The sequence below is a fragment of the Scophthalmus maximus genome, chromosome 1 (genome assembly GCF_022379125.1).
Source record: "Scophthalmus maximus strain ysfricsl-2021 chromosome 1, ASM2237912v1, whole genome shotgun sequence".
Taxonomy (NCBI): domain Eukaryota; kingdom Metazoa; phylum Chordata; class Actinopteri; order Pleuronectiformes; family Scophthalmidae; genus Scophthalmus; species Scophthalmus maximus.
Genome location: NC_061515.1, coordinates 24,046,735 through 24,059,010, shown reverse-complemented (window position 1 = coordinate 24,059,010; position 12,276 = coordinate 24,046,735). Strand labels below are relative to the sequence as shown.

The 12,276-nt window shown below is 43.3% G+C and overlaps 1 protein-coding gene across 1 annotated transcript; it reads left to right on the top strand.

Moving 5' to 3' along the window:
• The first annotated feature begins 5,570 nt into the window (after positions 1 to 5,570).
• urp2 (urotensin II-related peptide) lies at positions 5,571 to 11,929 on the top strand. Its single transcript, XM_035629702.2, has 5 exons — positions 5,571 to 6,137; positions 9,201 to 9,497; positions 9,846 to 9,880; positions 10,115 to 10,277; positions 10,919 to 11,929. The coding sequence occupies exons 1-5, from the start codon at positions 6,050 to 6,052 to the stop codon at positions 10,948 to 10,950; spliced, it is 615 nt and encodes a 204-aa protein (XP_035485595.1). The 5' UTR covers positions 5,571 to 6,049; the 3' UTR covers positions 10,951 to 11,929.
• The last annotated feature ends 347 nt before the right edge of the window (positions 11,930 to 12,276 follow it).

Genomic DNA, 12,276 nt, shown 5'->3' with positions numbered 1-12,276 from the left:
CTTCGTTCGATCACTCAGCCTGAAATCTCATCACATTAGCTGTTTTGTATCTCGGTGAAGGATTTGAATTTCTGTCGGCAACTGCTGAAAACATTCATATGCACTCTTACAGCCCGGTTACTGCAATTCCCCTTGTTCTCACTTTATTTGAAAAGTATTAGTGGTACTGATATACAACTGTGTGCCTACATTGTACAAACAGTCAAAGATGCAAGTTCTTATAGAACTTTCCATCTTTCCTTCCATCCCGCCAAGCTGCTTTCACTTTTAAAGTGTTTGACAATAATGTATTATTCATATATATGGTCCAGAAATCCAACTTAGCTGGGCACATCAGGCACCGTGGCAGAATCCAAGTTCATCATGCACATGGCAATTCAGACACAGATTGTCTGTTGACTCGGAAGCTGCATTAACCACTGTGCAAAGTCAAAATGTCTGCCTTTGGAAGGCCTGCGAATAATACACATGCTGGCAAACCATAGAAACAGATCCAAAGTTGTGTGAGACCTAGACTCGCAGGATGCGGCGTTATCCCTTTGAGCAGCATGTGAAACGAAAGGCGAGACTTTACCGAGGGCGAGCACGTGACTTCACCTAAATCGGCAGCCAGTCAGCATCGGCCCGTCTGCTGACACTGCATCAACATGTCACCTTCTCTTTGTGAAGAATCAGAGCATGAACATTTTCTTTCTTTCTGATCTAACTAATACATGCAAAACACACACACACACACACACACACTCGCTACAGACTACTCTTCACCTCCCATCAATCAAAATGCTTTTATCTAACGAAACGCAACACAGCCATAACATCGGTCACATTAAGCTACAGATGCACACACACACACACACACACACATACACACACACACACACACACACACACATACACACACACAAACACACAAACAGACACACACACACACACAGTATCTATCATTTTAATCATAGCGGGATGCACATCCACATTCTCCCTCTCTCCCTCTCCTGTCACTCACACACCTATACACACATACACACACACACACACACTCACAAACACACACACACACACACACACACACGGTCAGGTCGTGCCCTTCTCGTGTTTCCTTTGACACATGGTAATAGATTCCGCTGTAGCTCTACGCCTCGGCTAAGTGGCCTCACCTTTCACTGAAAACAAATCACTCTCTCTCGCAACGTTCACAAACACACATACGCACGCACGCACGCACGCACGCACGCACGCACACACACACACACACACACACTTCTTTGCCACCACCAGCTCTCTCTTTTCTACTCTCTTCCTGTCTTTCCATTTTCTCTTTCGCCATCTCTCTCTCTCTCCCTCTCTCTCCTCTTCATCCTCATCTCTGACCTTCCTCCTCTCTCTCTCTCTCTCTCTCTCTCTCTCTCATCTCTCTCCCATGGGTGCTCTCCCCTTCCTCTCCGCCACTCAGCCCACCATTCTCTTTTTTTCTGTCCCTGCCTCTTTTTCTCACCTTCTTTTTCCGCTGGATTTCTGTCACGTATAATGTCATTATAGTCATTTGGCATTTTACTGAATTATCAAAATAAATGCATTAATTAATAATAATTTACATTGAAACATTAAAGTTGTTTTCAGTATTATTAGAAATGTTTGCCTTACTGGTTGTATCAATAATGTTGTATTAGTACTGTGCATACATTGCACCTTATTTTTTTTGTTCATATGACATTTGTTTTTTCAGAATGCATACATTCCAATTTAATTCAAATTAGATAAAATTTTACATGTAAAGCGACAAATCACAAAATACATTAATACATCATAAGGAGAGAAAAAACTCTCAACAGGAAGAAACATTGAACAGGGAACATGAAAGTAATAATGAAAGTTATAATGATCATTATCAATATCGCCATTGCTTTACAACACAGATAATACAAATTGTATGGGATTTTCGAAAGCTGTCATTATCGATCTTGATTTTATTTGTAATCTATATTGAATCTCAATTGATATCTCTTGAGAAAAGAAAAGTTTTATATTGATAGTTTAATTTATATGTTACACAGTATTCATAACCATTATTTCTAGAATGTATAGATTGTCATTTTGACTAATTGTCTCAATGTTAATCACTTCTGACAGCATTGTTGGCATTGGTGTATGAAACCTAACATGTCCCATCAAATAATGCATTGCATTTTCTTTTCTAAACAATGAAAAGCTTATTTTACAAAAACATATATATTTTTCTTTATTCACCAGCAGATTGATTTCTGTTTCATGGTCATTTGTTTCCAGTTTTTTTTCAAAGTCAAATGACAGGGGGAAGGAGAGACACTGAAAAGAACTGATACCGCTTTTACTACAATTATTCAAATTTTCAGTAAGAACGGGCCTTCATTTATTGCACATGTTCAAATTTTCCTTATATGCCTCAAAGGCTCATCAGTAGAATCCAATCGCTTTCCTGTAAACTTCAAATATGCTATTGGACTTCATGGCACCTCTGTGTGGAGAAATATATGTGGAGTTTTGGTAAATGTATTTATTTCAATACCACTGGAAAACTTCAAGGTACGTTGCTCTGTAATATTTTCTTTTCTGTTCACGTCTGGAAAGACAAAACATTTTTGAATTTGCCCAAATTTGACAATAAAATATATCAAATATTACAAATTGACTAACACATATCCTGAGCTGTCAGCAAAATAACTTGATCATTGTCGCAGATATACAGCCACAGTCCATTCAAACAAAAAACCAATCATCTTGTGTTTACTTTGTTGTTCTCTTCTTATTCACAGACCAATCCATTTTGCAAGCAAAATTATATCCATTGACCATAATGAGATCTCGAAGGAAATTTAGATTCATGTCGAGTTCAGAGGGGGCCTCTTTTTTTTTTCTAAATACAATAATATACAGTTCGGGAACATGTCTGCAACATACTGTATTAAAGAAATAATTCATAAAATACAAAGACATTTATTCAGCTTGCGGTGGACCTTTCTGTACTGTGCATCATATGCTTCGTGGCCAGGGATGTCTGTGGCTCTGAGGCTAAATATGGAGGAGGACTGCCCTCTGGAGGCGACTGAAAAAAGGCCATTAGAAAAGGAACCATTTGGACAGAAACTAATGGTTTAACATCAATGCTATGTGTGTGTCGAAAAGAATAGGAATCAGAAAAATCTTTATTGATCTTCACGTGGGTAATGCTGTGTTGCAACTGCTCAACGCTCAGTCAGGAAAGAGGGAGTGAATAAGGAAAGCCAGTGATACTTGCATTCTGGCTGAAACACTTCTCTCAGTGGAGATGTCCCACTGTAAAAAAAAAAAAACAGAATAAAAGAGGCAGTAGTAATTGTGACAGGAGCAGAGAAGGAAGCCAGGTGACAGATCGAGAGAAAACAATGTCACAGGAGATCAGTGTTCGTTTCTCTACTAGCCTCACTTTAGTTGAAAGCTAATTTATGATTTCTTCCAATTTTTCCTCTGAAAAAAACACACACAACTGTTCCTATTGTGAAAAGAAATGCTTCGGAAAACCCCCCCACAGATTTTCTCCCTTGTTAAAAGAATTGCTTCGGGAGAAAAAAATCCGTCCAGCAATAGAGAGAAAATCCATAAATGAATCCCATCCTTGTGTCAACAGTTTGTGTTTTTGAACCCTTTGCTGCTTATTCGACCTGCTCCGTAAAAAAAAAGTGGCCGCTTCCCCAGTTTGGCCCCCGTCCGTCCAACGTCTTTGGGATGAACAAGGAACGCTGACTGCAAGTCCAGCCGAGCTCAATCACCTCGACATCGGTGACCTGGCTCCATCCAGGAAAATCTGGGGGGGGGGGGGGGGGCAAGTAGAAGGGAATCAGATTACTGACCAGGAGAAAAGAGAGCGCCGCTGGTTGGAAGGGAAACAGCCACAAATATGTTGACCATCGTGGAATGGCTAATAAAAGCTCCGTGTTTGCTTATGCTGGCCTTTCCTTCCCTCCTGTGTGTGTGTGTGTGTGTGTGCATGAGGCTTATGGATTCAAGCAGGAGTCGTGTCTGATCGAAGGAACCAAACTCATCGCATTATGTCGGTAATGTATGTAACATAGAGATCTGGTGAGAAATTGTGTTTATCCAGTGGAAATGTGACAAATTAGATCTGAGCAGAAGGCAAAATAGGCTCCCTACACGTACTACTCGTCCAACTCTTGCTCCATCCCTTGCAGTTACTTTTGGTTTTATTTATCTACAATTGTGTTTTTGCCAGAGGAGGGAAAGCTGCAAAATCTGATGTTCCTATTTTTGAAGGGATGAACGAAGGGGAAGGAATAGATGAAGATAAAGGAAAGAGACTGAGAGACAGACAGGCTGGGCTTCCAGAACAGGAAAAAAGATGGATGGTAGACAGATGAAAATGCTGCTTTACTTATCTCAAACTCCTTCACTTCCTGTCGCTTTCTCCCATCTCTCTCTCTGTCTCTCTCACACACACACACGCACACAAACACACACACACACACACACACACACACACACACACACACACACACACACACCATGTATTAGCGTCAAAGCTTTGCAGACAGACGGAGGGCAGTAATGAATGAGTGGATGTTCTCCAGCTAAATGCTCTTCACCCAGCAACTGACACACACACACACACACACACACACACACACACGCACGCACACACACGCACACTTCATATTATTCTTTCTCTTTACAATGTTCAGCATTTTGTTGTCTCAACCTCTCCCTCACAACGCCTTCCAAATTCATTCATCTTCGCTTCATCCCTCCGTCATGAGTTGGATGTTGGTGGGTGTGTGCGTCGGCCGTTGGTGAGGTGGTGGTCCCATCGTCACTCTGTCAACTTCCTGTCTGTGGTCACAATGAACAACAGAGGAAAAGGAGCTTTTGTCATTTGGATACGACTTCTCAGCCTTTCTGTGCCCTTTGATGTGCATACCATGCTTCTTTTTTTACAATCTGTGTGTGTGTGTGTGTGTGTGTGTGTGTGTGTGTGTGTGTGTGTGTGTGTGCGTGCATGTGGTCCATCCTTTCTTTCAAGTTCAAACTGACCCGGGATCATGTGTGTGTGTGTGTGTGTGCGTGTTTATTTACATGACTGTCGTTTTCTGTGTTTGAATGTTGTATTTGTGAGCTGTGTGTGTGTGTGTGTGTGTGTGTGTGTGTGTGTGTGTGTGTGTGTTCGATTGTAGTCAGTGTGGCTCCAGGCCCTCATGCGTCAGAGGGCCTTTCTCTTTCTGTGGCCCCTGAGCAAACATATTAAGAACTACCTTATCACTGCTTATACAGCCAGGGCCACACACACAAAAAAAACGCACACGTTAAATACAAGCCTAAATACACACCACATTCACAAAAAGACAGATTTGACTCCAAACACACAAAGCTCGCCGCCAAACTCCCCAAATGTCGCAGGTCCATCTGGAGGCGGGAAAATGGCGGGGCCACGGAGTCTTCGAGGCCGGTCATTGGTCGATACGGAGCCATCAGTCACACGCTCAGGGGCAAATTCTGGTTTATAAAGGCAGGATTGGTCCGATACGGTCAGTAGGAACGCATCCGACACAGTCTTGACAAGCCTTCTTCAAGAGGCGCATCCGTGAAAAAATGAACAGCGCGACTCATTTTGTTATACAGACAAAAAAGAAAGATATTTAACTGTAAAGTTGTTGCAAAGAAGTGGAGCTAAAATAGACGAATGCCAACGTTTGGTTTGAAAAGCAGAAGGAAAAACCTATCACTACAGAAGAGGATTCTTCCGTTGTACATATTTCAGAAAATCAATAGGACGAACAAGAAACGGAAAGAAGTTTTTAAAAAATCTGAAAACGAGAAATAAAACAAGCGGCAGACGAACTTTAAAACCAACTTTGATCATTTCAAGACTGCAAACATCGGCCAAAGGATTGAAGAATTGGGTGGATACGTCGAGGGAAAGGAGAAACAGCACTTATTGAGAAACTGCTCCCACGAAAAGAATCCTGACATCGACTTCCGTGACAACTGTTCCATCCTATTTATACAAGTGCTCTGAACAGCCACAATGTTCAACAGAGCAGCAGCGCTGTCAGCGATGATGATGATGCTGATGATTCTTGGGATGGGAGTGGAGACAGCACCCACGGAGAGAGGTAAGGCACCTGTTGAGAGAACAGGCGAGAGTTGCTGACTCCGACAACATAGGCGGTTTCAGATGTAATATGCCTGTCAAGGCGCTACTGTAATTGAGATCACTACACCCCGGTTTTTCTAATCCATCCCAGTGTCAGACCCACTGGTCAACAGAATCATCCTTTTACATTGCAGGTGCTCTCGGTTAATGTCACCAAGCACTGGTGTTGGATGCTCCAGACAAACGTCTGGATATTATTCATTGACTGTGTATTGTTCAGCATGATTCTTTATCAACATCAGGAACAGCAGGATCTCGGTTGGAGCAAATACAGTTGGGTTGAGTCACGGTTACGTCGAGACAATGAGAACCGTCAGGGTTTGGTTGGTTAAATGATGTGCAACAATTAATAGTTGGTCTTTGACAACACAAAAACTTAAAGTGGCCCAAATTGAAAGATGAATGTGCACACAGCCATCCGTCACCCCCAACTTAACGCCCCTCGTCTCCACCATTCTCTACATAAACAACGCATTACTTCCTGCGCTGGCAAGAACTGTGAGCGCTAAATCAATTCGTTCAAACTGGGCTGTGTTGACCAGAAACCACCCTCATACCCTAGAGATATATCACCAGGTGATTATCAGCTAAATAGTCAGCTGCTCATCAGTGCATAACGCATCATAGCCGCTGTCGCTGGTGTAGATCCATGGGCAGATCGGTGAACGCCATCTGTTTACCCGACAGAAGCCTAACATCCTTAAGAAGTATGTTCAGATCGGATGATTCCACTGGTTCTGATTTTAGGCACAATGCCAACACTCAGAAAGTATAAACCTCGGGGGAGGGTAAATTAACAAGTGATGCTTCTGGCCTGAACAGTCCTTCCTCATCCTCATTGGCAAGTCTTTGATTGCCCAACCGAGCCAATTTATTTTCTCGCCCTAATGAGAGAATTCCAGTCGCCTTAACCACGTGCGCAGATCGCCTAGTTTTTGAACATTGAACATAAATCCATGGTTCAGCCTCGCAGAATCCTCCGAGAACAAGGGTCTTTTCAAGGAGAGGGGTTGACTTCGCTGTGAATCGTCGATCCTAAGTAGCTTTTTTCTTCTTTTCTCTACTTTCTTTTTTCCAAGATTATTGTTTTTTTTGGCGGGGGTCATTTTTGACCTTGTTAGATCACAGATGTTTGAGGGTTCGCGAAAAATGAGAACGTTTCTGTTCTGTTATGCTCACAATACAGCTACGCACACTGTATCTGTGACATATTTGTCATTTACTGCAGAAATTTTCGGCCAGACATTCACAATATATAGCCGGCTGAAAGGATGGAGAATGCTTTTTTTTTTTTGGAATGATGGAATGTTGTGTATAAAACAAACAACAGGTCTTTGACTGGATTGCTAGCACTCAAAAGATCGTCAGATAAACCACCTTGAAAATTATGAAATTATTAAAAAGATGGTTTGCTGCTGCTCCCTGAGATTCGTTTATATTCCGTTCAGTCCTTACAAAACGATATAACATAGAATCTACTCTCAGTCTGAGCGTGTGTGTGTGTGTGTGTGTGTGTGTGTGTGTGAGAGAGAGAGAGAGAGACACTGGGCCACATTCTTACACAAGCTCAGACGTCATTATGCACACACATTAACACAACTCATACAACTCTTATGTCACAGCTGAAGGTCCCATGGCAACTCTTCTAGCAACCATCAAAGCATTGGAATCCAACCAAAAATAGTCCACTTGGGTGTGTGCGCGCCTGTGCGCGTGTGTGTGTGTGTGTGTTTGTGAGTATGGCTCAATGGCTCAATTTACATTATTATTACACTTATCTGACTGTACTACATAAACCAGTACTTGTACCAGTACAATATGAAATCTATAGGTCTGTTACTTGAAAGAAAACAATTGTAAAACATTACATATATCTGATTATCTTATTATAAACGGATGTATTTTAAAGTAACGGTTTACAAAAGCACAGCATCTTCACAGACATTGAGGTGGCAAAAATGCCACTGAGGATCTATTCATTGGGATATTGTTCAGTCTCTCACGGCCTTAGGAACGCACATCTTAGCTTAGCCTTTCCAGGAGCACAGCCTTTCTCTTGTAGAATGGCTCAGCCAACTTGTCATCGATGGTGGTGAGGATGCTTCAAACAAAGTGATTGTCGGAAGTGATTGTCGGATGACACCATGGGATGACACCAAAGACGGCATCCGAGCATGCAGCGAAACACTCTCGTGATGGCTGTCCGATCACTTTTGGAACCAGCTGCAGACCAGCTGTTTTCCTTCAGATACGGTCGCACAACACGTTGGCTGTCTCAAACATACGTCTGGAAAAAAATCTTCTCTGTGTGTTCCGCGTAAACAAGATGAATTCCCCCCTGTGCGTATTTGAGCGAGCGTGCTCGAATTTTGCAAATTAGCCTGATCGATGCCACCAAAATGGGGGCCTTTGCTTACTGCCCCATGTCAGGAGTAGTTCACTCATGAAAACGAAGAGTGAAAAGGTGAAGTTTTACAAGATCAGAGATTGAAGTTCTGCTTTCCAACATCCAGAAATGAAAGCTTATTTTTTTCGAAGCAGCCTCAACAGGATTTAAGCGACGGGACAAAGCAAAGCTGTTTATACTGTGTCACCCTGTGAGTCGCATTTTCACTGAAATAAAGATGAAATGCAAAGTGCTGGGGGGAAAAAAAACACCCGTAAGTGGAAAAACCTGGTTTGATTAACAGCAGACCAATTTACGTGACTCCTACAAATTCTGTTTCTGCAGCTTCACCACCAGATGCCGCCAAATATTACACACTGTAGCTTTAAACATCATTCATTATGTGTAAACTGTAATGGACGCTTGTTTTCGACAGTTTGGGGAGTAAATGTGCTATTTGCATCGATTCACGCTTCCTAATGAATCTGGGCTAATCTGCTATCTCACGTCAGACTGTGTAGTGAAGTCACCGTGTTCCCAGATCTGAACAGCTTGATTCTTATAGAAATTGTGGCCAAAACAATTCATTGAAACATTAACATCATTTGTATATGTTTCCCTTTGTGAAACCCACAGGTCCTCTTCCCGGTCTCGCCCGCACGCCAGCTGTACCGGAGAAGTCTCCGGGACCGAATCTGAGCCAGTATCTGAAACAGTGGCTCGCTAGTACCAGAGCAGCCGGAGCGGAGGGGACGACGAAAACCACCACGAGGACCCTCACCGCCGGCAGCAGGGCTGGGAGATGGAGGAGCAGCCCCGGGGCCGCCGGCCCGGGGAAACAAGCCCACATGCTGAAGATGATCTCAGCCCTGGAAGAGCTGCACAGGACCTTCAACAGCACGCTGGGCTCGCGGATCACCATCATGCCGCGAGGTACTGCTGCTGTTATCGCGTAATGTATGCTCACTGGCGGCACTCGGACACTCCATGGAAGAGTCTGTAGTAATGTCCCTTTGGGAGCACCTGTAATGTAAAAGGATGATTCTGTTGACCAGTGGGTCTGACACTGGGATGGATTAGAAAAACCGGGAGTGTTGTAATGACATTTATATATACAGACACTCATGGTCCCCAGAGGATTCATCTGACTTGAATCCCTGGTAGGTCATAAGGTCATAAGGTCCCTTATGCCTTAATCATCACACAATCCCTGTGACCGAACCATCGCTCTTCCTCAAGGACATTTTCACTGAAGCCTGTTTTCTGTTTATTTCATTACAGCAAATGGCAGAAGTTCGGGGAGAAAAAATAAAGTGGTAATTATTCCTTTTTCCGGGGGGGGGGGGGGGGGCTGACTATAGATTGGTTGTGTTAATTATGAATAATGTTTTCTGCAGGTTTACACTTGTTAAAATATGTCACTCATTAACGATGCAACAGTAGAAAAACAAAACAATCCCCTGTGAAAGGTTTCATGGGATACAGGAAGTTCAGCTCTGTTGGTTATTCACCTCCTTGTACTTCTGTTTCTGTTGCTGCTGTGGCTGAAGCACCCCCCTGCCGAGGGAGGCGTGAAGTCGACCACGGCGTCCCCAGCGGCAGCAGTCGACAGCACTGCATCCAGGGCCAGCGCGGACGCCATCGTCCCCAGCATGACCGGCCGAAACTTCAGGAAGTCCATCCCACCGCAGGCCAAGAAGACGAACAAGAGAGGTGAGGGTCAAACCTTCAGGGAGGTCCACGGGGTGTGCTGCTGCAGCAGCAGTGTGGAAATGCATCCTTGGCAGGACATATCTCATCACATTCTGAGAATTAAAGACCATATTTAGGCTTCAAGTCAGGCAGCGCGGCCTGTGCATGAATATTCAGGTTGGAACACACCCCTCACCCGCCCGGACACTCGGTCAGTGAACATTAACATGAGGCTTGTTCAAGATGAGCCAGGCCAGCGCAGAACCGATCATGCAGCGATTGCCATGCACGGGCGGGTTCGATTTCTGTCCGACTTGATCCTGACTCGCTCCTGAGGAGGATATTGTTGCCTCTGACATAAGCAACGATAACCTCACAAGCTCAAAACGGCTGCTGTTTTAGGAGCCGGGCCCCTGCAGTCGCTCTCCAACGACTGGTGCAATGACGAAAGCTAAACGTGACTCATCAGTGCAGTTCAAAAATACTACTTCTGAAACTATGGGAATGAGATGCACCAGTCGCAAAGATGTGAATTATTGTCGGAAATGAAATCATAAAATGTTCATTGTGTGCACTTATGTGGTATATGACAGTGGTTCTTCCGCTGCATTGAGAACTGTTTTGTAACCAAACTCTCATTGTTCTTTTTGTGTCTTCAACAGTGTGCTTCTGGAAGTACTGCTCCCAGAACTGATCACCGCCCAGCCAGTGTTTGATCCATCTTTTATTGCTCCTCATCTCCTATCACCATCTCCCATCCATCCATCCATCCATCCAACCATCCCCCGTAACAGTATACAATGTTTCTGAATTGCATGGTACTAAATTTAAAAAGACTGTGCACAGCTGATCCTACAAGCATCTACAAAGACATGATGAAGTTTTCCACAGTCAGCTCTGAACTGATAAAACTGTGAAGAGTTTTATGTTGGTCCAATCTTTTTTTTTTTTATGTGAATACACAATTTGTCATAGCAGATTTTGCAGGTCAAACGAAGTTTACTTTCAGCAGTAATGTAAGACTCCAGCCCCCATAAAAGAAGTTGTTTCATTTGCTAAAATTGCATGGTGCTCGTTTACACCATTGGTGCTGGTTCACATTTAACAGTTAGAGTGGTTCATGCATACGTTGCTGGAGATGGTGTAAACTTACCCACATCATGCAGAATTATGTCATAGAAAAAAAGTAGTTTGTTGGTGACATTTATTACGAGGAAATGTGTAAAGAATAAATCTTAAGGATCCATCGTAAAATGTTAGTACCGAATGTGTGCCTTCAGAAACGGAACTTTCTTGAACTGTGGTTTCATCCATCCATCTATACGTCGGTGTCCATCCCTCTATCCCTCCATCCCTCCATCCCCCCTCCCGTCTCCCTCCTTCTCCTCTGTCTCTCCTCTGACTTCTGTGTGCTAAGAAACTGTCGCCATGGCACCAGAAATCCCTGTGTGCCCCCCCCCCCTCCTCTCGACACCGGCGCCAGCCTTGACTCAGACCTTTTCATTCACTCATTAATTAACAAGACTGACCAATCAAAGAAGACGATGTGTGCCTGCGGCGGGCGCATGAACTCCTGTTAACCCTCTCTTTTCCCTTTTAAGACAGACACACGTCAGTTTTGTAAGTGTGTGTGCAAACCTTCAAATAAAGTTTCATCTCTGGCATGGCAACAACCCGCTGTGACAATAAAGATTGATATTTTATTTTTCTACAGTGACACTCTCGTTAGTTGTTCATTGTGTACACAGGTCACTGTCACATGTCCAATAAGACTAACACAACTTCAATGCCACAATGAAAAAGTGAGTTTCCTTTACTGTACTCACCTCCTTCAGTTTGCTTTTTAAATTCTACATTTCACACATCACAGGCGTAAAACTGTGTTTTATTACTTAGATAAGATAATTATTGTATCGCTTTTATTCGCAACTCATGGACAAAGTCTATTTTCGTGAACTTTGGATAAAAGCAATTTCACCCCCAAAAAAGTAATGGTTAATAAAGGAAGGGACTCGTGTAT

Coding starts and splice junctions, on each gene's coding strand:
- urp2 (XM_035629702.2), top strand. CDS start 6,050: ATGTTCAACAGAGCAGCAGCGCTGTCAGCGATGATGATGATGCTGATG. Junction 6,138..9,200: donor GACAGCACCCACGGAGAGAG/GTAAGGCACCTG, acceptor TGAAACCCACAG/GTCCTCTTCCCGGTCTCGCC. Junction 9,498..9,845: donor GATCACCATCATGCCGCGAG/GTACTGCTGCTG, acceptor ATTTCATTACAG/CAAATGGCAGAAGTTCGGGG.